We start from the raw sequence: 26,026 nt of genomic DNA, 5'->3' as shown, positions 1-26,026 counted from the left end.
TCTCTCGTCTCTGTCGCACCTTGTGTCTGTGACGCGGTTGCCTCCTTCAATCAAGAGCCGGCGCCTCGCCTGCGGCTGACGAACGCTATCCATTTGCTTTGCCGAGGACCTGTGGAAGCCATAAACTCGGATGGACGTTCTACCGCCAGACGCAGAGGGGCTACTGCACTTCTCCCGCGTACACGCGCGCTGGAGAGGTCCAGATTTCTTGACCTCACAGTTTTCGTAAGCACTCAAGCAACGCCCCCTCGATACTGTGGAAAATGCAAACCGTACCTAGGGTATCTCAGACTCGGATGCAGTCCCGCCTGCAACTCTTCGTTACGACAGAACTTCTCAGCTAAACTTCGGCATATAAAACCAGCCTCGGAACATAAAAGCAATATGTACGATAGAGCGTGGATCGGTCGTAATACAGCCCGCTTTACATGTTACTGCGTCAGGCAGGAATTAGATATCAAACCTGTACAGCGGTATAAGCACCATCTAGTGTTGATGGACAACAGACGGTCTCCTTGTTCTACAACATCATCATAATCTACTATTTTAGAGTCATTTTGGTCGATAAACGCCATTGGTTCATACAAATAAAAAATTGTGACCTTAGCGCCATAGCCCAGAGAACGGCCTTGCAACCAGGTGTTTCTTTGGAAACCAGCAGACGATTTCGCCCTGCGCTCTTTCTGTGTTACGGAAACAAGAGGCAGCAAGTCTCCCGATCCGAGGCAAGCATCTGCTTTTTTGTTAGGACGAGACGAAAGTGGCAATTCTCGTTTTCGGTGTAGCTCAGAGTTTCGCCCCTCCTGCACCGCACCGCCTACCGGGACCGAAAGGACGAAAAGTTGTCACTTCGATTCACAGACATGGCTGGCGTGTCACCCTTTTCGAGATTAAAACAACCACTTTAGTGCTGGAACTCTGAGCTAACAAACGGGCATAGCTACTCCGATGCCGCTGTTGTGCTGGAACAAAGCCGATGCCGCCGCTCTTGGTTAATGGCGGGCGAGCTTCTAGAGTGGCTGTTTGCCGATGTAGAAGGACTTATGCGAACGGTTAACGGCGAGTTTGACTTAATCCACCAGCAATGTGCTGCGAGTATGTTTTGTTTGGTTCTCTTTTCCTGGGAAGCTCAACAGGTAGCCCTTCACGACATACTTCCACATCTACAGCAGCCCGCCAAAACTTTGCTGTGCGCTTTGTTTCGGTTGAAGATATCAACACGGGATAGTTACCGAGGAAGACAGAAAAAAGAAACCAATCGCAGCGCTTTCGAGGTTCTATCATGCTTCCCGCCCTCCGTCAGCCTGTTTCTCTTGTGCGCAGAACCAGGATTTCGAAGTAATCACCGAAAACAGCTCGGGGTTAAAGGTATACGCAAAAACGAGTATCTACGGTAGACGGGTAGACACTGCAGCGGACAAACCACGCAGAAATCGCTGAATGCTTTCAAACGAAAAGCGCGTTCCATGTAGATCCCTACATATACATAGAGATGTAGGCGGCCCCGAACTACGAACAAACAGCGTGTGGGGGAATTCCTTCTGGGAGCAACAAAAGCATTTTCTCGTGCCTGTCTAAACGCTGAGATGTGTGTGAGGTGGCGTGACCCCAGACTTTGAGTCGACTTCGTTGTTTACCTCATTTCACCGACACAGTTGTCATCTTTCTGTGTACAAAAAAGCCGTGTTGTTCACCCGCCCTTTCATTCTTTCCAGACTCTTCCTAAACGAGGCCTCTTCTGCATCTTCCACTTCCCGCAGTGCATCGGTAAGCGGCCACAACTACGGCGCGAACACATACGCAGATACACGACGCAAGCATCAAGGGTACTTGTCGATCTCACGAGACACAACACACAGAAATCGCGTGACCACAGTGGCTCTCGTTTTTCGACAAATCCCCTTCGGCCGCACACATTCTCTGGAGCCACACAACGGAAAAGTGACAAACTTGTTCGTTCTCTAGTGATGCCGCAGCTCGTCGCGATACCCGAGCGCTCCGTCGCCCTCGCGGTCTGCGCCTCGCCCGCCTCTGCGGCCTTCTTCTCGCGACACATACGGTCTCTCCATCATTCGCATGTCTTCTCGCTGTCGGGACAGATGGATATACTCTCTGTCGCATTCACGTCCACGCACAGGCCTAAACATCTCAGGATCTCTCTCGAAGAACCGCCCTCGGCCGTCCGCGCTCTCGCCCTCATCGTCCCTGTCCAGGCCCCGGCCACTACGGCCCGTCCCCGTAGGAAAACACGGAGGGCCTTGCGGGTGGAGGTGCGAGTAGCCTTTCGCAACGGCATTGTCTCCGCGTCCGCCCCTGTTCGGCATCAGGCCCCGCGCGCACGGTCCACCGAGGCCCTCTTCTTCTTTTCTCCTGTCCTCGTCTCGCCTCATCGATCGTCCGAGACTGCCGCCCAAACCTGGATTTCCGAATTGAGGAGGGTACTGTGAGCCCGGAAGCGGGTGCGCAAACAGCTCCTCTCTGCCTAAATCTCTCGCCTCATACATATTACAGTCTGCTCGCTGGACAGGAAGCCTGTCGGGGCCTCGCGGCCCAGGTGCCCCTCGGAACTCCCGGCTGAAGGACCCGTCTTCTTCTCTTCGCGGCTTCTTCGCGCTCCTCTCTCGGTCGCCTCGATATACCCCGTCGTCGCCTGGCTCCTCTCGACCATGGTGAGGCGCGCCAAGGAAGTACCCGCGTTCGGGTCTGCCTCTGTCCCTTCGGTCCCCATCCACGCCCACGTCGTAACGCCTCCCCAAGGAGACACTTCGTCTCCTGTCATCGCCGAGAAGCCGCGCGCCGGCCGCCGGCGGGACTTCCTCGTGAAGCAGCTCCTCTCCGCGTCTGCCCTCGCGTCGCCTCAAGTCCTCCTCGCGATCTCTGCGGAGAAAGGACGGCCCTGCGTGTTCGTTTCGCCTCGCCCGCCGCTCATCCTCTCCGCCTCCCAGATACGCCTCTCGCTCGCGCACGGGTCCCGCCTCCAGGCCCGGCGCAAGGGGGGCTCCGCCGTCGTCGGCTGCGTAAATATGCCTCGGTTTATCCACTGGAAAGGAGAAATCGAGGCCGCCACCCTTCTCACCCCGCTTCCCTCTGGGTCCGAGAGGTGCATGTGGAGACGCCTCGTACTTCAAGCCACCCTCTCTCCGGCTCTGGCCCCAGTCGTCGAAGGGGACTTCCGCGCGTCTGTCCAAGTCGCGACCGAAGTCCCCTCTTCGCTGGTCGTCCTCCTCGCCCCTGCCCCGGTCTCGCTCTCTCCCCACACATGGGACCTCTGCCCCGTGGTCCAATCTATTGCTGTGGGGCCGGAACGGTTGGAAGACGTCCGGGCCCTCGGGATCTCTTCGCCAGTCTGCCGCGCCGCCGCGGCCCCCCGGTCTTCTGCGGCGCTGCGCAGACATCTCGTCGTCTCGGAAGTCCCCTCCTGGGCCCCCGCGAACAGAACCCACTACTGCCAGGCCCCGGGGGTCGCCGCGCGGCCCCCGGAAGGGCGACGACGGGTGCGGCTCACCTTCCCGTTCTCGGCCCCTATCCGCGTATCGAAACTCTGCGTGTTTGCTCTCGCCACCCACGCCAAAGACTCCGTTGGGGCGCCCCTGGTCGACTGTCTCCAGCGGGAAGCCGTCCAGGGTCTTGGGCCCTGCGGGTCCCTTACCGGCCCGCCCGCGCCACGCGAGCTTGTCGCCCGAGGCGCCGTAGGGCGCAGGGTCTCTCTCGCGCCGCGAGCGCGCGAGGTCGAGATCTCCTTCTCTTCTTCTTCGCTCCGTCCCGAAACCGTCGTCTCCTCCTCGGAGGCGCTCGGGGCCCGGCCCGAACTCCCAGGTTTGCGAGGGCCCCGAGGGCGGGGGCAGGATCACCGTCGGGCCCCCAGTCGGGGGCGGGAGCACGGGAGGCCCCATGAACTCGAAGTCGTTTCTTCGCCGCTTTGGACCGCGCGCGTCTCCCTCCTCTTCGCGGTGGCTTCGGCTCATGTCCTCCGCGGGCCCGCGCGCATGCAGTCGCCCATTCAAGTTCGCTTTCTCCTTCCCGAGTCCAGCTGAATCCACGCGTCCCGTCCCTGCACAGTCGACGTAGAAACACCGTCGGTGGGGCCTGCCGCTCTCGGCTTCGTCCTTCTCTCGCCTTTCTCGTGAGGATGGCAGAGAGTCTCTCTCTCTTGCGCCGCTGTCCTCCCCTCCTTGTCTCCAGAACGGAAAGCCCCCCGTGTGGAGAGACGGCTCGTCCCGGCGGCTCCCGCGCGAGTCCCGCGGCCGTACCTCTTCGCCCTCCATGCACGCGTGCTTGTCGCCAGGGTACCGGGGGTCACATGCTTCGCTCCCGTTCAGGAACGGCTGCAGCTCGAAGGCCTCGTCCGGGCCCGGCTGTCTCCGCGGGGCTCGGAGCGGAAGGACCGCGGGGTACGCAGCTGGAGCGAGGACCTTCTCCCGGCGGGCCTTTTCCCTGCGGGGCATCCCTGCGGGCGCCTCCCGTTGCGGAGACACGCGCCCAAAGGCGAGGCTGTCGTTGAGGGCAGGGGGCAGCGCCGGTCGCGCAGATCGCGGGAGAGGCGCCGACTCGCCTCGGCCTTCGGAGCTGCGCCGCCCGCGTGGGAATGCCCCGCGGGGCCCGCCGAAGGTCGGCGGAGCTCGTGGATCTTCCTCGTCGAGGAAAGAGGCACGAAGCGGCGGGCCGCGCGCCCGACACGAGGCCCCTTTCGGACCCGGAGGCGCCCTACCTGACGGAGGCCGTATCAGAGAATCCGGCGGAAGCGAAGAGGAGATCTCCGCAAACGACGGATACGACGCATTTGCCTCTTCACGGCGAACCTCCACCCGAGCGTCAAACAAACGCTTGCCGTCCAGCTCATGCAACGCGGTCTCCATATCTTCTTGACTACAGTATTCAATGATGCTGAAAAAGCCCCACAAGACACACGAACCGGTCGAGTCGTTCGGGGCAAAGTGGGAAACAGAGGCACTTCTCTGCCTAACGCCTAGACCCTTTGGAGAGTTGAACAGACGCACGGATGCACAGCACGAGGCGGCGATGAAACAGAAGAGCGCCGGTAGACGCGCGAACCAAGACAAAGCTACGTACACACAGGAGAGTCTAGACAAAGGCGACTCTTCATGTGTCGAACATGAGAATCGCGAGGACAGCCTACAGCTTTTTTCGTTCAGAGGCAGCGAACTGCCAAAACTCGAGGGTCGACAAGGTTCACAGCTCTCTCTTCGACGCAGATCGACGTTGCAAGATCGGTGTTTCTTCCCAAGCAGTGGAAGGAGGAGACCCCAGAACGCGAGACACGAAGCCTTGGCGTCTCGGCGTCGCCTCTGTCCCTTTTTTTCAATTTCTTCTTGTGTCTCGCGAAACCCGTCCTTACCCTATGCGGACGCCTTCTTGGTTGTGAAGGACATTTGTAAAATTCACCTCTCCAGCTGAAGAGAGAAGCAAACACAGCGGAAACCAGAAGGTCCACGGTGCTCTTGTCGAAACACTCCGGTGTCCGTCCCTTCTCCCGTGCAGGCTTTTCAGCCACGGGGATAGCGCACAAACACCGTGAAAAAGATTTTGGGGATGGAATAAAAAAACTAGAATCCTGATTTTATCAACAACAGAAGAGTCGTATGTGAACCTCTCAGGGGTTGCCTGCTGAAGGAACAGATAAGATTTAATTCTTGAGCGAACGGCTACAGGCACGTGCGTCCCCCTGCGATTGTCTGGCTCGCGCCTTCTTCGTCTTCAGTCTCCCTTCGTTTTGCGCGTCTCCACAGACGCAGCGTTCGGCTGCGTTCTTCCAGTGGAACATATCTTTCGAGTTTCAACTGGGGATAGACACACAGAGAGACGCAAACGCCACCGGACGCCAGCTCAGGCGCGGTCTGCTCACCTTCTCTCCCAAAGTCCTTCAGATCTTGCCAGTGGACTCGCGGATCAAGGTTGTGGCAGACCTGTACAGAGAACCCCGGCAGAAAACCTCTGAAAAGCCTTGCACCGTGCTTCCAGACCCCACTTCAAATTTTCCTCCCTCTTGTGTCCGCGGCGCTTCAACTCCTCCGTCGCAGGACACTGAAATTCACACGTTTAGTTCTACAGTAGAACCGCTATGGGATGACAGTCATGCCGTACACTGCTGAAATCCATCACTGTCGGCCGTCTTGGGCAGTTCAGAAGACGTCGCCCCGTACTCTCTCCACTCGGTTCGTCGCCTCCGTTCCCCTCTTTCTCTGCTCGTGCCCTGTCTCCTTGTCTCTGCCTCGCCGTCCGCAGACACACATCGGCTCTGCTCCTAGATGTATCTGCCTCTTCTCGAAGACAGACTCGTGGAAGTCAAACTGAACCCCCGCCGAGGAAGATTTCCATGAGCAGATGCGAGGCGGACAAGACTTGCGCTCACCCTGCTGGCAAACAAACTACCTGGTGAAATCCACGCACGGAAACTCGTCTTGGACGACTGACACCGCGCTCATCCGTGAAACAAACGAGGCATCACGACGTTAGATAGATGTGTCTCAGACGTCTGCGATTTCGCACCTCTCTTTGTCGCCCAACTTACAACTCGAAAAGGCAGCCTCTTTCCTCCGGGCCCTGCCGCCTGGCCCCCCCGGCCGCGCCCGCCCCGACGCGCCCCCGCGACGCTCCCGGCGGACTTCCCGCGCCCCGCGACCGCGCCCGAACGGCCACGGCCTCTTCCGCGCTCAACTCCTGGGGCGCCAGTGTCTCTCTCGCCCCGAGACACAACGACGCGAGCAGCTCCTGCCCCTGGCGGACGCTGAGAGGCAGCCCCCGGCCGCAGAGGTTCCACGACAATCTGCAGAGAGACAAACACAAGGCGGCGAGAGAGGAGCGTTGTCGGACAACGTGGAGAGCGTCCGAAAGGGATTCGAAGGACGCGCGAGCGACGCCTGAGCGAATCCTCAAAAGAGATCAACTCACGCTTCCCACGGACGGCGTAAGTTCGGGGCACGAAGTCTCTCTCGAGGGTTCTCTCCAGATCGTCTCAGAACTCACGCGACCTCCAACTTCCCTGTGTCCATCCTTGATTTCCTAAATTCCGAATTTCCGTATGCGGCGCCATTCCACGTCACAACTCTCCAGGTCCACACGAGTTCCACTCTCTCACTCGCTGCCGTTTCTCTCTCTCTCTCGCTACTTTTCCTCTCTGTGCGGCTTCTTATGCGCGTTTCCTCTGTCGCCTTCTCCACTGGCCCTTGTCGCCACGCCAGTTCGCCATTTCCGCTGCGTCTTTGCTTGGCAGCGTCTATTCTCCGCAGCCTGGTTACCTGTGCACCCCACACCTCTTTGTCGTTCAGTTCCTCGACTGCGCGAGTGGCGGCTGTAGCGTCGTCATAGGTCAGGTGGAGAAAATGCTTGAAGATCTTGATCTCGCTGAGCTTCCCGAACTCTCCAAAGATTCGCTCGACGCTCGGTTCGCGCACCGCGCTGCGGAAGAAGGCAAAAACAGACTAACGTCATAGGACGGATTAGACTCAGGACACACCGGCAAAAAAGAAGGCAGTTCGCCACTCTGCTTTGTCCGACACAAGCGTTCTGGATCCCAGCTGCTCTTCGGCGCTGAAAGAAGCTCGACGCTGCGTCTCTGGTCCTACACGAGGTACAGTGGACTCTCTCGTGCTTTCTTGCCTTTCCCTCTTGGCTCGCAAGACCTCCTCTCTCGCGTAAGTGGGGTCCCGCGAATTCGCTGGCGATTCTCCTCCTCTCGCCCACTTTCGCGTTTTCTGTTGTCCTCTACGAGCTGTGCTATCTCCGCTGTTGTCTCCGGTGCCCACCGTGCCTCTCCCTGCAGGCGTACACGTCTCCTGTCCCCCGTTTTCTCAGCTTTCTCTGTGCCACTGTGCCTCTGTTTTTCTGTTGTCTCGCTTTTTCGCGCCCTGTCCTCTGAGCCACCCTGCCAATTCATCAGCGTCCCCAGCTCCTGATCTCTCGCTGCTGGATCACCTTCCAGGCGCTAGGAGGCAGAAACTACACGGATCGGTTCTGGCATGTCGTGTGTCTCTCTGCTCAGACGCTCAGAGCGTCTCGCCCGCTTCTTGTATTCTCTTTCGCGTTCTGGGCATTGACCTTTTTCTGAACGCATGCGTCGTCGCCTAGGACTCGAGAAACACTGAAAGGTTCCCTGCGTTTCACACCTGCTTTTCTCTGTTCGATCCCTGGGGATCTTCTGTCCCCTCCGGCCCCACTTGTCTCTTCCGCGCATCCCTATAGCCCTCCCAGAGACAGGGGTGGCGCCGCCACCGGCCCGCCGACGCTGTCGGTTGCCTGACTTACAGAGGAGTGTTTCCGACGAAAACTTTGCCTGAAAAGGAGGGAAAACAGAGAACTCAGGAGGCGGTGAAGGACTGTCTCTTTCACTCTAGGACACGGCCACTCTCCGTGGAAGCACGTCTCACGTTTTGTCTCTCGCGCCCTTCCCGGCCTCGCAGCGACCCGTTGCTCCCGTCCCGTGTCTCCACCTCGCCAGCGCCCTCCGTCCGCCTCCTCCCGATCCTCTCGGCTGTGTCTCCTCGTTCGCCGCTCGCCTGTCCCACACCCTAAAAACCTAGGAATCGAACTCGCAGCTGTTCTACTATAAACAGATTGTGCGCAATCCTCAGACACGACGAGTCCCAGGGCGACGGTTCCGGCCACACTAGCATCTGAGGAGATGTTCAGGTACGCTCTCCCCTTGCACCCGCGCAACTTGCACTCCGCGCTCTGCTTCGTCCCTCTGACCGCACAACGCGCGTTCCAGAAACGCAAGAGGCCAAGATCCTCGCCTGAACCCCCCGAACGCGAATGCGACATACGTTCATCAATTGGGTCGGAGTCGTTTCCCTTCTCTCCAGAAATCGTGAGCGAGTCTTCGTCGTCGCGGCGTGTCTCCTCGAGGTCTTCTGCAGTCTCCTCGCCCTCGTTCTCGCCTACGTCCTCCTCTCGGCCTTCCTGACGCCCTCCTTCGCCATCATCGCGAGCTTCGGCATCTTCGTCTCTGGAGGCGGCAGATCCCTCGTCTGGAGCCTCTGGCCTGCCTTCCTTTTCAGACTCCCAGCCGTAGCAAGCGTCCCGCTCCTCTCGCTCGTGGTCCACGTCGCTTTCCTCGGGGTCTCCTTCATCTCGCTTGCTCGCCACTCTCTCAGAGGCCTGGAGATAAGGCGAGTCGTCTTCTCCATCGTACTCAACTGGAAAAGACGCCGCATGCAACTCCCGCTCTCGGCTCACGCTCCGACTCTGCGCGACAACGAGTCGGCCCCCTCTCTGCTCACCAGCCTCTCCCCACCCTTCGTCTCTCTCTCCCTCCATGTACTCTTCCTCCTCCAGCGAGGTTGTCGCCATCGCAGACGGAGACGCTTGCACTGCGCCCGAGAGAGCGAGAGCGGAAGCGAGCGAAGGAGAGGAGGAAAAAATGAAAAAAGAGAGCGAGAGACGGACACGAGGCAGGCGCACAACACAGAGAGGCAAAGAAGAGGCGAGGTGCTCGGAGGGAGGGGGGGGGTGACGGTATAGAAAAGTCAGAGATTGGGAATAGATGCGGAATTCGTACACGAGAGAATCGGAAAGGAGCTGAGAAACAAGCGAGGAGAAAAGGCGCGTGAAAGGAGAAGCGAGAGGGTGGCGGGGGGGAAGTGTCGGAGTAGGACGAAAGGTGGACAGAAAAAGCGGTCTGAAAGGTTTCCCTCACTGCCCGATCTTAGGGCGGGGAAAACAGACAGAGGGCGGGAAAGCACCACCGGGGACCAGATGTATGAAGAGGAAAACAGGCGGGAGAAGATTCAGGCGTAAAACGTCACCTTCCCTTGAGATGAAAAATCCTAAAACCGCGAGTTGAGGGCGAAATTCGTCAGTTGGAGGGGACCACACGGAGCGAAAAGCCCGCGTCGCGCACAAGTAAAAAAGAGAAACGGGAAAAAATGCCACAACAGCGGCTCTGCTCGTAAAAAAGTAGAAAAGGGAAATGTTGACTGCCTACCTTTTCACTGCGTGTTGTCGACTCGCCCTCTCGGTTTTTGGCCGGGAAGGAAAGGACTCCGACGAAAGGCGAGGGACGAGAAGATTGAGCGTGTGATGCATTGAACAAAGAAGAGGAAACGGGAAAGTTGCCCTTGAAAAGCAGATTATTTCGACGTGCAACTTCGTGGAAACAGCGAGAGGCAGAGAGTGGGGTACGAGGGATCGCCGCTCCTCTTCGTCTCCCCGCCACACATGGAACCGATGCTGCGACGAGTTCAGAAGGAACTTTTCTTTCCTGGGCCGCGGAGTAAAGGCCACCACGCCGTGGCTTGCAGAAAAAGCCGGCAGACAGCTTTTCTTTCGATGTCGCATGAAGGCAACATAAAAAATAAGGAGAAACGGCGCCTAGCGCACACGCGACGAAGAGGGTGGTCAGACACACACCCAGAGACAAACAGCAAGGGCCCCTGCACTCCTGCGCACAAAGATACAGAAAAGGACACCGTTCTCGTGGCTAATCTGTTGCGTCCGATGGCTTGTCAAACTGAAGGCACTGCCAGAAAATGCTTCTCTCGTGGCAGAACAAAAGTCAGTTCCCAGTTTCTCCCGTCGGCAGAACCGCCGCAGGGCGCAGACGCCATCAAAACGAAGAAACGGTTTTCTGTTCGTTCCGCGTTGTTCGGCTTTCACGGGAATGGTGACTCTGAAGCGGCTTCCCGAGGTAGGCTGAGGACCTGGCAAGGCGAGGATGTAAATTCGTTCATGTAACTCAGAGCAACTTTCACGCTGCCTCTGGTGTCTGTCGTGTCGCTCAAGGAAGATTTGATTCTGTTTACCACATCAGGAATGTAAACGCGTTCACCTCCGTAACCGTCGCGCCGTCTCGATTCTCATATTCGAAGATTGTACTTTTTAAAACAGCTTTAGATAACATGTGAAGAGTCGGACCAACATGGGACTCCTACGACTCTATAAATTATTTTTTTCTCGGCAGTATATACTACGAGTTGGACTACTGGTTTGAATCTCGTCTCACAGTGAGTCGAGCACGCAAATGTGGTGGCGGCAAGCAAAGAACACTTCCCTTCGGCGGCTGTGGAGGTTCATCAACTCCACTCTCACGCGAAGGGAAGGAGGAAAAAGTGGGCAAGAAGCGACACACGGTTTCTCCGCTTCTTTGGAGGAGGCAGTTCGAATGACGGGAAGCGATGATGCTGCCAGACAGCGCCTTGAAGTTGCGAATTGAAAGAAATTCTATAGGGAAGGTGGAACGGAGAATGCTGGGAAGGCTCCAGTTGAGGGCAAGACACAAGTGAGGAAAACGCTTGTGGGCTGTCCCCGCTATCCAGCGACAAGTGTTGGATTTCCAGATCCGCAGAAGCCTTCTTCTCAAGCTACTCAGATCTACGCACCCATATATATGTGAAGAAATATAAGCAAAATCGTCATGGTCCGAATACCGGCTGTGCACCAAGGTTAGGGTAGCTTGTCTGTCCGATTCTCTATTCTCAATTCGGAAGCTGTTTCCCGAAGAACGGATGGGATCTTCGATTGCCGAGTACTACTGGGTTCCGTGTTAGTTCAGGTTTTCTTGCACGTGGCATGTGCGGATAATACTCGACTCATCTCTAGATCATTCCATGAGAGCACACAGCCCTTTCCCTTATTCAAGGTATACAGAGATCTGCCTGCGTATACAGTCAACGTAGACTGCCGAGATTTGAAACGCCATGTGGTTCCCTCGTTAAGAGACCACAGAAGGGTAAGGACGATGTGCACTGTCGAGAAGAAGACGCATGCGCTTCCGGAAGTTGACTTTCCTTGCCCTTTCCCGTTAACTCTGACGACGCGCGGCGGCCACGCGAGTTTGTGTTCTTCCCCCGGACTGCGCGTTGCTCGTGGACCTTCGTGGACTTTTATTTTCATTAATGGATTGGGCAAGAGAACCACGGAGAGGTATAAGCGACTCTGCTGCCTACTCAACTATGTTGCTACCCTAGTTGTACCTTGACACCAAAATGTGTGCGCATGCGTGTGAGCGCATACGCATCAAGAAAAGGAAAGAGGGCTGGTTTCTCGCTGCGAACCGACAGCCAGACGCGCACATGTTTGCCGTAAGAGTTCTTTTTCAATCTCTGAAACGGGGACAAACTGCGAGAGAAAGAGACACATGTTTGCATCTCTGCTCCTCTACTTCGTCTTGTCAGGCATGTTTAGCCGATGCCGAGGAGTTTCAGAAGTTTTCAAAGTACAACAGAAACGTCTTCTGCACGAAGACGAAGCTCTGGCCTCCATCCACACCATTTTCACTGTGCTGAGTTCCTTCTTCTTCATGTCCCTCGCTCTGCCTGTCCAGTTCTCTTGCGACGTCGCCACGCACTCCGTTCTGTCCATCTGTTTTTTCCGGTGTGCTCAGCTCGTTCCATCCCGCACGCTGCCAACTCTGGAGACGTGATAAAGAACAGAATTCCTAGACCGTACGCGTGTGTGTGCCCCCCCCTCCGCGCCAAAGCAATAGTTACGAAACATCCCTGTCGAAAAAAGCTTGCGAATCTCGCAACGGCAGCATGCGAAAATGAACCCCAGCCGTTGACGGCTCCTGTCTCCTTGCCACCTTTTCCCCATCATTTGTCCACCGTTTCTAGACAAAAGGATTCGAGGAGCTCGCTTTCACACTAGGATGCAGACCCTTAAGACTTTTTCACATCTTTCACTGTTGCAGTGACGACTGCCCGTCTGTCTCCCCTTTTCTCCCACGGCCGGTCTCCGTCTCGCTTTTGAGAATTCCGTTCTTCCTCCACTTGACACGACTCGTCCTGGAGTTCCACCACTCCCTTCACCGCCTGGCGACATGTCGGGCACCTTCCATTCCTGCAGAAAAAGCCCGATAAAGAACGAGTATTCGTCAGCGGTCTTCTGCCTGCAAGTGCTTTGCAGCACGCAATTCCACCCGAGGTGTGCTCAGCCCTCACTTGTTTGCTTCTCTCCGAAACGACTCCGTTAGCTCCTTTTCAAGACCCGCAGTAGACCCCCGGTGTGCACCCGCGCGGCTCTACATAGATGGATGCGTACGCATGTTTTCTTATATTTGCACACCACTGGATGCACATGAGCACGAGATGGTAATCGCACAGTGATTTCGTTCTGTTCCTTGAGAGTCCCCAACGCTAGGGAACACGCAGCCACCTCTCTGCCGAGATCCCCGTTACTTTTATCAATGACCACGGACCTCGACCGGAAGGTCTCGGCGAATGCGCGTTTCGAAAAGCTGCTCCGCAAGTTCACTTGCCTGCATTCTAGAACCCCGTCGATCCCTCCTAGATAGAATGCAGAGAGGAAATCTTGGCACTGTACAGACGGGCGACACGCCGTGTATCTCGTTTTGGATCCTATCCTGTATCGGCTGGTGTGGACGTGAACCGAGTATCGTTCGTCGACTGGTTGCTTGGCTCTTCTCGCGACCCCCGTTCGTTGCCACAATCTTGTCTTTCGCTGTTTCCTCGCACGGGGGATATACCACGGGATACGCTACGGCCGACAGAAGCCGTGGGCTCTGCTGTCCCTCTTACCTTCGGAAGCAAGTCTGGGCGCAGTGGAAGCACAGGCCGCCGTGACCACAGAACAGCAGCACGGCATTGGGTCGCTGCATGCACCAAGAATTGACAGGACAAACGAAAACGCGTACGTTGTAAAGCGTCAACGCGTAAGGCACCAATGGGACGCTGCGTCGAAAGGATCTCTTTGAAACCGAAGCTGTTGACGCTTGTGAGACTGTGACTAACCCAGTCGGCAAACGCCTGCAGCGTCTCCTGGAAACAGATACATGGACGGAAAAAGCTATACCTGATCACAGATGTCGGACGCTAGCTTCCCCGTTAAACATCTCTTTTCTGAAAAACAGAAGGCTCCTCGGACCATGTGTCTCCGCACATGACCTAAGTCGAGCCACGGGTGCCCGCTTTACGAAGGCGTCTCCAGATACGGCTGCACTACACAATCCGAGGAGACAGAGACACTTTCGTATACGACGCATACGTGTCTGGAGGCTTCCACTTACACCCTGGAAGCAGATGATGCACAAGTCGCCTTCGTCAGTCTGTCCCCCTGACGAGGCCCTGCTGGGGGCCTTAGATGGGGACCCTATCTCGTCGCCAGCTGTTTGTCTGGGACTAGTCACAGAAAGGGAGTCTCGTTTGCCTCTCTGGTCTTCCCCTCCAACCTCCACTTTCGAGCCGGCGCGTCCCTGCCTCCGAATGACAGAAGAAGGCACCTGTTCCCCGGAGATGTCCTCGGCCCCCAGAGAGGAGACGCCTTCCACACTCGCAGAGCCTGAAGCTGCTTCTCCAGGGTGGCGAGCACCTTCCGTGAGTCTGCTGTGTGTATGTTCCTTGCCTGTCCTGTTCACCCACCTGAGCGCCGACAATGGCTCCTCTCTGCTTGTCTCTCCTTCACTTCCCTTCGGTCTGCAACTCTGATTTGCTTCTCCAAGCGTCGAGAGTGTTCGCGCTGAGCCTTCATGAATGCCACTCTTCTGTTCGTTGGCCTCTGCAGCGGCTGCTCTCTCTCTCCTCCCCTCCCAACCGTCTGCCGTCTCCTCGCCTTCTCCCACCCCCTCGGCTCCCTCTGCGCCTCTCCTGGCTTCTTGAATGGTATCCGGCCTTGCGCTGCGCTCCGAAGTGCACTTGATGGGCTGCGAAGATCGGAGAGAGCTTGTGGAGGAGAGATGCGCGTCTCTTGGAAGCGAAGAAGGAAGCGAAGAAGGAGACGGACATACAGACTCCAGTGGCGACGCCGAAGCGAGCGGATCGCCGTCAGCGGACACAACAGCAGACGCGGTCTCTTGGTCTAACTTCAGTTCGCCCTGCGCGATGTTATTCGTTCGACTTGGCCCGGAATCTCTGTCCTCTCTGGCATCAGCGTTCCTTGGTCTTCTGCCTCTCTCCACTGTGGGTGGTGCCGCCTCAGGTGAGACGGGAAGGCCGGTCACCTTCTCTACGCCATCAAGAGAGTCAGGCATCCCCCCTCTTGACTCAGACATCCCGCCCCCTTCACATTCTCTCCTGGCTCTTTGTGCGGCCCCTGAAGGCGGAGACACACCTCTAGATTTGTCTCCAGACTTGTCTCGCCCTTGCGTTCCCAGGCGCCTCTCAGGAGGATTCTCTATCTCTCCCTCTGTCTCTCCTCTCCAAGATTCTTCGCACGCGAGACGACCCTCGCCCTTGCCAGCTTCCCCACTCAGATCTACTGCCACAGCGAACTCGAGTTCCGCGTCGTCTCCCTCCCTGTCGTCCCCGCTGTTGTCGACTTCTACGCCTTGGCGTCCTGCGGATGTCTCCGATCTCGCCAGTGGCGTGTCTCGTGTCTCTTGGGCGAGGGCCGCCACCATATCCTCCTTGCGGGTCTCGTGCGCTTCTTTCTGGTGTCGGGTGAACGGAAAAGCATCTCGAAGAAACGCCACTTGCTCGGCCGAGGCATCGGGACCAGGACTGTGGAGAATGCGGTAGAAATGGTGACCCACCTTCTCAAGGGTGACGCGCATATTGCAGGTGAGCGGAAGTGCCTCCTCAGGCCCGCGGAGTCCTGAGGCGCCATTCGGGCAACGGCTCTCACCCGAGGCGTACGAGGGCGCTGAGAGAGACAGGAAGGGAGACTCGGGTGGAGACGAGACGTCTGTGTGAGAGGCGACAAGAAAGACGAACCAGGACCCGGCAAAGATCTGGACAAGCAGCAGAGCAAAGAGCAGGGGAATAGCCCAATACGTAGCTGTGATCATGTCGGCCTCGCCGCGGATCTCTTCGTCGGGTGAGAGGAGAGAGGTGCCGTCAGGCGTCGCAGGCGACTCCGGCTCCGACTGGAGAGGGCGGGCAGGCTTGACCGGAGGGTCCACGTACTTTATGAGAGGCGAGAAGAGAGAGATCAGGACAGAAAACAGATCGGAGCCCCTGCGTCCTGGCTGAGCACCGGCGCCGGCGACTCCTTCCACTGGCAAGAGTTCCGCAGCTGCAGCCTGTCTCTGGTCCATGAACTGAGCAAGGAAAATGATAGAGAGGAAGAGTGAGAAGGACAGATGGAGAAGGAGATTGACCGCGAGACGCAGGAGCGTATCGCGCCGGAGGGCAGCGTCCGTGATCAGTACGTACCACAGAAGAAGCGTGAGAGCGACGAACGCGACGCAGACAGCAAAGACAGGGTAGAGGAGACAGGAGGCAGACCAGGGAGACGCGGAGAGAGACGACAGAACGACATTCACGCAAGTCAGAGAGACGACCAGGTCCAGGACGTGGAGACGAATCCACGTGTACGAGTCGCCAGCGTACACATTGATGACGACCCCCCCAAGGTAGCCCATGCAGGGCGGCACCGGCAGCAGCGTCAGGGGCAGGAAGTCGAGAAGCACAAGAGACAGAGTGAGCGAAGAGAGAAGACGGAAGAGGAACGAGAAGAGCAGCAGATACCGGACATGAAGTTCAGACGTCAGAAGCCAGGCGCGGCCCACATGGAGACGGTGAAGGCCCAGAAGAAGAACCAAGAAATCGAACACCGCCACAGGCAGCGGCAGGGTCGCCCAGACCGCCTGTGTCACGTCCATCGTCGCGTAGCACCATGCGAGAATCGCCATCAACAGAGCGCTCCCTGACTCGAAGAGCACTCCGCTGCACATCCACCCCACCTTCCACATCGAGTGACCTCGATACTCGTCGCTCGGCAGAAGCAGCGACGGCCGAAACATCTTGGGGAGAGAGAGACGCGAGGCACAGGACACAGGTAAAAGACACTCGTCAACCGAACAGGGACCCTGAGAAAACACGCGGACAGACGCACGAGGCGAGAGACCGGGGGAGACGACAGGTGGGGAGACAGAATCAAGGAAAGGATGTCGTTTCGCCTGTACTGTGAGATCTAAAGATGGCTTAGGTACATGAAGAGACCACAGGAACCTGGACGGTGAGTGTGGAAGAACCGGGCTCCTCAAAATGCTCAACACAGAGGAGGAGGACCCAGGCAAGGGAGCAATGTAAAAACTGCGAAAAAAACGAGCAGTCCCGCGAGGCTACATACGGAACACGACTCAGGAACTGAAAAAAGGTCTTCGTGTCTACACCTCTCGCTCCTCGACTATTTAGGCGACGCTGAGGCACAAACTCTCTCGCTCCATCGCAGATTTGAAGGGGATTTTTCCACCTTCGTCGGCATTGCTAATTCACGCTTCTTCCACTTCTGTCTCCCCCCATTTTGAAGGACCTCCTACGCTTGTCGAGACGCCTGCAGGGTAGGCGCAGGAAACGACTGCACTCAGGTCGATGCCGCCTTGAATTGTTTTGCTTTCATGTGCCTGTATGCAGATCCCCATAGACAGGCTTTCGCGGACTTTCTTTGTTCCTCGAAGCACACCCAGATGTTTCATAGAGTTTCAAGGCCTGCGAAATGCGAGTCGCCGCGGCCGGGCCCCCCGTAGTGTCTCTCCCTCCCATCACCCTCTTCAAACGATGGAACTTTTCTTTGGGGTGTCGAGGCATTGACGAGGACAAGAGGGCGAGACACAATTAGTGGCGATTTCCTAGATCGTAAAGCCTTGCCGGTCTGTCACAATCCCGCAAAAGCTCCATTTCTCTTCGCGGATTTCAGACGCGAGGCGATGGAGACCCAGAGCGTCTCTCCGTTTGTTAGAGATCTTTTCGTGGCACAACAACACACAGCTTTCCTTCTTTCTCCCTTCCACAAGATTCGCTTCTCGGTTCGCCTCTTTTGTCCTGTCGGTTTTCGCCAGCGCTGAGGTCGCTGCGAGAGACAGAGAGACAGCGTCGTGAGCAGTCGCAGACATGGACGTGTCGCGAACTGAGAGTTGAAAGCACTCTAAAAGATCGCCATCGAAGGCTTCGGAACGGGAAAAACCGTGCTTTCTGGAGGCCTTTCCGGGGAAGGAAAAAGCCAAGAATGTCACGGAGAAGTGACAGCCGTGGCCTCCGACGTATTCGCCTTTTTTCTTCCGTCAGCGACAGACAACCGCGGGGAGCTCCTTCTCGGGAAAAAAGACCAGATGACAGTCAAAAGAGCATGCGAACTGAGTAGAGATTCTTCAAAAGAGAGAGATACACGGGTCGCGCCCCGATTTGCGGGGAGAAAGAGGAAGGACCCTAGATGTCTCCCGCGATGCACTGAAGAAACGCGCTGTGTCTCGCTAGCATTGCCATCGGCAGTCCCGCGATGATGCACTGTGGCCCCGGTGTGGAATTTTGGTTCTTTACCGAGTTGTTCTGATACGATTCACCGTTTCTCACATTGTCACGGTCGCTTCGAGTTCCTCAGAAACCCTCACTTCGTCTTTTCGTGCGCTGCAAAGATAAAAGGTGACCCAGTGCCTCTATGAAACTCCCTAGTGGGTCCATGACACCACGGACAGCGAGTGTGCGCTCACGCGTGTTCCTGTTTAGAGGGTTTGCATCTGACCCTGGTAGAAAGAAGTCAAAGCAGCAAACGGGCTGCGTTTCCAGGACCATGTGTATATACAGATGGAGGGATTTCTAAAGGCTGTTACTCTCCGCCGAGTAGTCCAGCTGAACACACTCCGGCTGTGTGTCTCTTCTGTTGTTTTGTAGGTACATACCGTAGTCTCCTGAGGCAACTGAAACGCAACCTACAGGTGAGTTTCAAGTGCTAATTCTCTCGGTCTGAGTCTGGCAAATGCAAACAGTTTCTTCTTCAGATTTGGTATCTGCCGTGTTACGGTCCCCTCAGCTGCGAAAAAGCGGCGTTCCTATTCGTACCTGCAGTTCTGCATCGTTGTGTGCCGCTCTCTACGGTTCGTTTTCACAGTCTACGGGAAGCAATCAGGTTCTTTTAGATTTCATATCTGCCATAGTGGGCTTCAATAAGCTAAGAAGGAAGGGAGCTTTGATCCTGCCTTTCTGCGCCGCTGTGTATACCACCCTTAAGCTAGGAGTGGTTTCACTCGTATTTCCCCCGCGCAACAGGTGGCTTTCTCCGTGGGCAATCCCCATCCTCTCGGAGGCCCGTGATGGTTGCGCAACTGCGATTTTACGAAATCTAAGTCTAGTTCTCCCATTCCGCCTACTTTAAAGAAAGGGCTGGAAACACATATTGAGAAAGATATAAATCTAAAATGGAAAGACGGTCACAAATCCTGCAAGTTACCCCAAGGGGCGACGGAGGGGGGAACTCTTTCGTGAGAGTCGATTTCCCGCCGCCGTGTTCAGTCAGCCAGCAGCACAGCGGGTGAAACAGTGTGGAACGAGGTGAGACAAGCGCTTCGTCAGTTTGCCTAGGTCCAAAGGTCTCCGCACCCAGGACCTACGTGGAAAAAGAAGCAAAGATCGACTCTACGCTTTGGGAAATTGGGATGAGAACAGCGGAGACGAAAATGCAGCAGACCCGTTCCCGTATAGAGTCGCCGCGTTGAAGAGACGCAGAAGTGACCGGCGGTTTTCTTCCCATGACACTATACCCGCAGACAGTCGAGATTTCTTTCGGCGCGGCGAGAGAGGTCGTTAGGAAAAACACGTGTATACCTGAGAAGCACCAAGAAAAAGCCATACACACAGCTGAGAGAGACCCTGCGACAAGACTGGTCTTGCCATCATGTCCCCCCGCCCATCCCGCCCCCACCCGCTCGTTGTTTGCGTTCATAACTGCGTTCGCCGGTCGTTCGCCCGGCTGGTCTGGTTGTTCTGAACTGCTGCCCGCGTTGCTATGTGTCGAACAATGAGAACGGAAGAGAAACGGAGAGGCGGGAGAGCGGGTTGTCACTTAGCTCTCTGCGTCTGTGGAGCCTTGAGGCTCATTCTTCCCCAAAAAACTGCTTGCGAGCGGCGATTCGGTCGGAACAGAGTCGATGTTCTAGACCGAGTGTCTCCCAGCGGAGTGACGCCCTCCGTTGACTGGTTTGCGCGAGACGCGTCGCTGATTCGTCGTGCCTGCATTTCGTTCAGAAAAGGGCGCCTCCATTGTGATTTTGGATTTCCTCCTACACAGGCAATGTCCGTTTTCCATACTCTCGCTTTACAGTCAGCTTTTCTGCACTCGGAAACAACCGGTTGCTTGGGTCATTGCGGGTCGCGCTGGCCCGGCATAACATGCACCCTCGAAGTTGTAAAATTTTTGTCGAGAGAAGAAAATCTCGTGATTGTTCTGTGAAACAGGCCTCTCGCCTTTCTCTGCCATGCTGAGGAGCGGCATCTTCCGTGAAATGCAGGTTAAGAGCGGCTCTGCTTCTGGCGACCGTCTCCCGCGCCCCCTCCCGAATGACTGGACTTTATGTAGTTGTTTGCTGTAAACCTTTTTGCTGACGAGCTCAAGGACTCTGTGCCGTGCATGCGCGTTTCACATTTTATTTCCTCACCTTCTGTAGAGGTGAAGCACCCCCTCGTCGGTCGACGCCGTCGTTGCGGGCTGGGTGGCTATTTTCGTGCTCTTCATACGGTTTTCGCACGTCTACGCCGCGTTTCCGGTCTCAGGAACTCTGTGTCAACTCAAAGCACCGAACATCCGGAAAGAGAATTCGGTTCGTGGTCAGATACTTTTCGTGCGAAAGTCGTAACCCTGCCGCGGTGCATGGCCCCGGCTTGAGAGCACGAAACCTTTCGCTCCGGCAGAAAGGTGCTTGGGTTTCGACTGTTCTCTGGTTTCCGAAAGCAAACAGAATCGCTTTTACGTATTCAATGTCGTACCGTTGGAGGGAATGCCCGCCTGTTACGACACGAGCACCGAGTTAACTCAGATTTGAGGCCAGTTCCGTGTTCCGCCTGATCTCGGATCTAGGACCTGTGATGGGACGCAAGCGGTTCTCCGGGTTCCTAGAGAGACAGGATTGTTATCGGCTTTTGAGGACACATTTCTCTTTGTCAGTGCCTCGTCGATCGTGTGTCTCCCCGGCATTTCACAGCGGTAGAGAAAAGCATACCGTCAGTAACTCCGATTTTCGTGCAGTCCTTGACGGGAGCTTTCGCATCAGGAGCATTTGTTAGTCCGGCCCTTCAGTCCTGCAGCAATCTCTTTGAAGCTCTTTGAGCCTGTGCCTCCCTCTTTTACCTAGCGTTTTGTGTAGACTGGTAAAGTGTGCATGCATTCAAGCAGTTGTGTCTCGAGCGATCTCGAACAGCGTGGAGAGAAAAAATGCTCTCGGTGGGGGTACGGAGTCGAGTGTGACATCCAGCATGCCGGAACAAGATCTTGCTAGCGGGTTTCTGCTTCGCTTCCAAAACGCAAGGCCTGTCTGTCTCTCTGTGGGATCTTTTGTTTCTTTCCGAACTGTCCAACCAAGGAAAATGAGGGACAGAGGCTGGCGATGTGTCTGGCATCGGATGGCGGGAGTTGGGGCGCTATTTGGAATATTTGGAGTCTTATGCACGGTCGAAGCAGGCGCCACCGTCGCCGCTCCCCAGGTTGAGACAGGGCCTCTTCTGTCTGTGCGTGCGCCGCGTTCGCCTCTCCATCTCAGAGATGTCGACGCCCCAGAAGTGACGCATGCCTCCTCGGAAGGATCCCCTCAATTCGAATCCAGTCTCTCCCAACAGAGGTTGAGGCGCCCAGCGGATAGAGGAGAAGCACACAATGGCGAGGAGCCACGCAAAGACGCTGCAACGCAGACAGTGAGGGGTTATGGTGGCCAGAGCACGGAACCACCGCCTGCATCAATCGTTCCTGTCTCTTCCGAGGCGCCACAGGATGGGGCAGAACAGAGACAAGCTTCGTCTGCAGCGGAGTCCCTTGCTGGCCTAGATCCTGATGCGGGCGACACTGGTCTCCGTAGCCAAGAAATGGACGAAGAAGGCTCGGGTGCAGCCCAAGATATGGAGCGAGCGCATGCGGCGCAGCCAACCGTCAGTACTTGGGATGACGCACACCTCGTCCAAGTTTCCACCAGCCACCCGGACATGTTTCCTGTCGATGGAAGTTTCTCCAAGAAACAAGAGGGGCGAAGGGAACGGCGACTTGCTGTTCGTGGCGATGACTCGTTTGCTAGAGGTCACAATCGCGATAGGGACGCATCCAATGGTCGCTCGATTCTCAGGAGGGCACCAGGGTGAGAAATGAGAGAGCGGGAGAGCTTTCTAGGGAACCCACTGACTGCGGATAGACGCGTGGAGAAGGATTTCTGTCGGTGGAACGGCGGACAAGTAGAGTAGGCAGGGCGTCTGAATGGGGCTCCGTATCCGCGTGTTTATCTTGACACTGTTGTCTCACTTGTGCAGACAACGATGAAAAAGGACGACGCAGACGTTACAGTGTTCAGGATCATTGTCCTGGGCTAAGTAGCCCTTGAGAAGGATTATTGGAAGCGTTTTCAAAGGAAGCTTGAAAATTATCAGTGGGGGAGGCTAGCCAGATGCTAGTAACCAACAGGGCAGTATCCACGATAGTATGTTGCCGGAACGCTCCACTTGCGTGAGTTTCCTCTAGCTTGTGAAGCGAAGCGGCCTGATCTCCGTTTCTTGTTCACATCTTCTTGTTGCTTGTGCCGGGCTCGTTGGTGTTGTACGCAGTAGCTGCTTTTGTGTTTTTCTTTGGGGTTGCTCGACTCCCGTTTTCTCGCTCTTGCTGTCTGCGTGTGTCTCTGTGGTAGGGTGTTTCTCGCGTTCGTGACAGTCTGCGCTTAGCAAGTTCTTCCACTTACGTTGCCTCCGGTGAGCATGTCTGTCTTTTAGGTGGGCCAAAATCGCCGCCCTGGCAACCGGATTGCTGGTATCCGCGTTCGGATACAGCTCGTACAAGCATGGTGGCCCGCGGGTCGCTTTACGAATTCACAAGCTGCATCTGAAGAGTAAGTCCGGCACAAGAACGAGTGGTAGTCTTTCTGGTGGAAATCAAGGGAATAGAAGACAAGACGTAATATGGAAAAGCGAAACGCGTCCAGGCTGTTTGCGGACGCCAGGTCGTGCACTGATGTTGGCCAGGGACGAGATCCGCAGTGGGTGAGGGAGAACGGAACCGAAGGCGCGCGCTCTCTCGGTACGAGAGGTGACGCCACAGGTTGGAGTGCTTCCCGTTTCGCGGAGGGTGGCGACGTTAGTCGAGAGACTTTTCATGGAGCAGATCGCAAGCGCGGGGAGAAAAGCGGAGAAGTTAGGTAACCCGGCAGGGAAGGCACTTTTCTTCAGTGCTGGAGCCATCCCACAGCAGACCTCCGTGATAATGCCATCGGTATATAAACTGCACCCGTGAACTTGCATACCGGTTTTGGATGGAAACCTTTTTTTTTACCACCGCCTAACAGGCTAGACCTTCCAGTTTATGGTGGTTGCGCTGCATCTGTTTCTCTCTAGGGAAGTTACCGATTTCGTGGCGGCGGTATTTGAACAATTTACCGGTGTTGGATGAGAGGCTTTTCCCGGAGTTTGAAGACATTTTGCCGTGGCTGAGGAGAGGGGCGCGTCTGGTGAAGCGCGTGCCGCACGTGTCCGAGGCGCTGGCGGACTTTATAGGGTTGGACGAGGAGACGCGGAGGACAGGGATTGTGATAAAGGTAAAGTCTTCAACGGACGCTGAGGCGCGGCGCCTGGTTTACGAAGTAAACGCTCACGCAAACATGGTGCCGGATAATCCCTTCTTTCTGCCGATTATCGGCGCCTACCAAGGTGCGAGCAAGCGTGCTGTGTACATGATTCTTCCTCGCGCGCGTGCGGACGTGGCGGACTATGTGAGAGCGCGTCCGTACGATGTCGACGTTCGCCTTGCTGCCGCTGAGATGGTCTACTCGAACTACATTCTCCATACACACGGCTTCCTGCATCGGGACATCAAGGCTCACAACTACTTCGTGACGTTCGACGGCCATGTCGTTCTCGCTGACTTCGAAGGCGTTGGCGTGCTCCAGCAGCGCACCCCCGTCGTCGGCACCCGCGGATACTTCGCCCCGGAACTGTCGCGGGCCACTGACCACACAGAGAAATCCGATGTCTTCGCTCTTGGCCAGACTCTCAAACGCCTGGTCAAGTATATGCGGCCGACCGTGCGTGTGCCGCACCTACGCGAGCTCTGGGCCCTCACTAAGCGGATGACCGCGAAAGATCCAGAGGAGCGGCCGACGCTGAAACAGGTCATGGAAGACCCCTACTTTGACGGAATCGATTTCGAGCGACTTGAGGCAAAAGACCAGGGCGTTCCTTTCAGGGGGGACTTCTCGATCGACGATCCCGACGCTGGGGGGAAAATGTACATACCGCCATCCAAGGAACAAGACCATGAACAGGAAAACGAATGAAGCAAAGTGCGCGGCAGGAGACGATGAAGAGGCAGAGACGCAGAACTCTGGACAGAATGAAGCAAAACCTGCATTTTGCGACGTGTTTCTGGGGGAGGTGGGGGAGAGCTTGGCGGTTGGAGGAAACACAAGACAAGTTGGCAGCGGTGGGAGGACGTGCTCGGTCCACCCAAGCTGCTCACTGTTCTGGGATTACGCCTGGTGAGGGTAGACGGCGAAATGCCTCGGAGTCGTGCAGAGCGAGTGTTCAGAAAGAGACGGATGACCAAGGACCCAGGTGACTCGGAATCGATTGAATGCGACAGGATTTGACTGAGTGGAACTTCCCAGCCGTTCAGGTCGCGGACCGTCCCGGCGAGCCTTTTTTGTCCGCCGGTGCGTGTGTCTGAGGTCTTCTGGCGAATGGGCGACGCCCTTCGAAACCTCCGTCACCCTCTTGCAGACCTGTCGCTTCTTAGGCGCATATCGAGAACCACATGTGTACCCACGTACGGCAATATAGGTCGTACGCACTTTTGAAAGTTCCGGCGTTTTTATGCAAATACGAAATACGCCGTTATAAGTGTATTGGGCATGCAGTCGTTCCGTATCATTGGAGGACGGGAGTTGCGTTGGAAAAAAAGGAATGATGGATGCCGTGTGCTTTTGAATTTGATTCTGCCTGACCGTCAACAAAACGGTCAAACGGCCATAAATAGGGAAGTAATGACTTGTATTTTAGTTGAGGCATCGAAATAACAGGGGCTGCTCCTGACGCTCGGGGTATGTGCCCAAGGTCATGTCTCAGGGTTTGCTTTTCTCTGCGGTCGCAAAGAGAACAACAGACAGAATGTTCATTTCACATGCGTATGACCTCCGAGGGAAGGCAGGGAGACAAGCCGTGCACCGAACGTAATCCACCGGGATTCCATCTGTATGGCCGGGGAGCCGTTTCCATCGTGGATTCTGTATCTGTACCTTTTCTGGTCCACAAAAGAAGTTAATTTTCGTATGAAAATAGTGAAAACTGACGAAGTTCTTGTTTCTTTGTGACCGAGTATTTCTCCTCTCTATAGAGAACCGAGGCCGTTTACCAGTGCGCTGAGGTGTGAGATGGCGTGGTAAAGATCCCAGTATCGTCGATGCACTTTACTGTTTGGCCGGCAGTCGCCGCTAACACAACCTTCTTTACAAAGCGGTATCACATCATGCAGGACATGTGATCTGATCTACATGGACACTGAGTTGTTGCGTATTTGACGGCTTTCGGTTTATTTGACGAGATGACTTGGCGGCAGTTCTTATTGGTAAAGACTTGGGAAAAAGAATTGCGCAGCTTCCAACAGAAAAGCATATCTTCAGATTTGGACAAAATCATCAATCATGCCCAGACGCCAGAAAGCGCCTAGCGGGCACACTCATAGTCGAAGCATGTGCGTGAAACACTCTCGAAGGTCTGACCACAAAGGGCCACTGCGACACAAGTGCCGCATTCGCTTCATGATTGAATCATTAAGCAATTCAAGGCAGGCGAAAGCTTCATCAGCAATACGTTTCTCGCAAGAGGGACAGTGGACCATGGTTGGAGAGGTAGGAACTTGAAAACTATACAAATGTCACTAAGCACTTGCCGGTGCAGCAAGAGCGAATACATAGAGCTGATCCCGTTCTATATGTGTACGAGTGAAGGTGAGCACAACAGTATTACCTAAGCATAGAACGAGAGCACAAATTCTGTCAGCGAGCTATGTGATGCAACCAGAGGACGATTTTCTGTGTGTCTCGGATCTCTGGGTTCGAGTATTTGCTCGGTTCCGCGTCTGCCTTGCGCACGCTCAAGTGGAAACCTGTCTATTACGGTGACTGTCGACTGGTGGAAGATGGAGTTGCTCTGAGTGGGAGTGGCTG

General features: G+C 55.8%; 4 protein-coding genes across 4 annotated transcripts; 2 read left to right on the top strand and 2 right to left on the bottom strand.

Annotated features, from left to right (window-relative positions):
- Positions 1 to 1,025: 1,025 nt before the first annotated feature.
- Positions 1,026 to 10,784, bottom strand: TGME49_304760 (RNA recognition motif-containing protein). Its single transcript, XM_002371860.2, has 7 exons — positions 8,781 to 10,784; positions 8,263 to 8,290; positions 7,257 to 7,416; positions 6,530 to 6,784; positions 5,864 to 5,924; positions 5,357 to 5,411; positions 1,026 to 4,884 (listed from the first exon to the last, which is right to left on the bottom strand). Exons 1-7 carry the CDS (start codon positions 9,304 to 9,306, stop codon positions 1,962 to 1,964), a joined length of 4,008 nt encoding a protein of 1,335 aa, XP_002371901.1. The 5' UTR covers positions 9,307 to 10,784; the 3' UTR covers positions 1,026 to 1,961.
- Positions 10,415 to 17,825, bottom strand: TGME49_304750 (zinc finger, C3HC4 type (RING finger) domain-containing protein). The gene is made up of 3 exons (XM_002371859.2): positions 13,979 to 17,825; positions 13,491 to 13,564; positions 10,415 to 12,792 (listed from the first exon to the last, which is right to left on the bottom strand). Exons 1-3 carry the CDS (start codon positions 16,649 to 16,651, stop codon positions 12,612 to 12,614), a joined length of 2,928 nt encoding a protein of 975 aa, XP_002371900.1. The 5' UTR covers positions 16,652 to 17,825; the 3' UTR covers positions 10,415 to 12,611.
- Positions 10,453 to 12,632, top strand: TGME49_304755 (hypothetical protein; the record flags this gene model as incomplete). Its single annotated transcript, XM_018782427.1, has 2 exons — positions 10,453 to 10,642; positions 12,338 to 12,632. 2 exons carry the CDS (start codon positions 10,453 to 10,455, stop codon positions 12,598 to 12,600), a joined length of 453 nt encoding a protein of 150 aa, XP_018637233.1. The 3' UTR covers positions 12,601 to 12,632.
- A 417-nt stretch (positions 17,826 to 18,242) lies between the features above and the next one.
- Positions 18,243 to 25,624, top strand: ROP35 (rhoptry kinase family protein ROP35). The gene is made up of 4 exons (XM_018782426.1): positions 18,243 to 18,269; positions 18,519 to 21,961; positions 22,584 to 22,699; positions 23,202 to 25,624. Exons 2-4 carry the CDS (start codon positions 21,093 to 21,095, stop codon positions 24,137 to 24,139), a joined length of 1,923 nt encoding a protein of 640 aa, XP_018637232.1. The 5' UTR covers positions 18,243 to 18,269; positions 18,519 to 21,092; the 3' UTR covers positions 24,140 to 25,624.
- Positions 25,625 to 26,026: the final 402 nt, after the last annotated feature.

This window comes from Toxoplasma gondii, chromosome VIIa (assembly GCF_000006565.2).
Source record: "Toxoplasma gondii ME49 chromosome VIIa, whole genome shotgun sequence".
Classification (NCBI taxonomy): Eukaryota; Apicomplexa; class Conoidasida; order Eucoccidiorida; family Sarcocystidae; genus Toxoplasma; species Toxoplasma gondii.
Note: the sequence above shows the minus strand (reverse complement) of the source record. Positions and strands in the feature narration are given on the sequence as shown.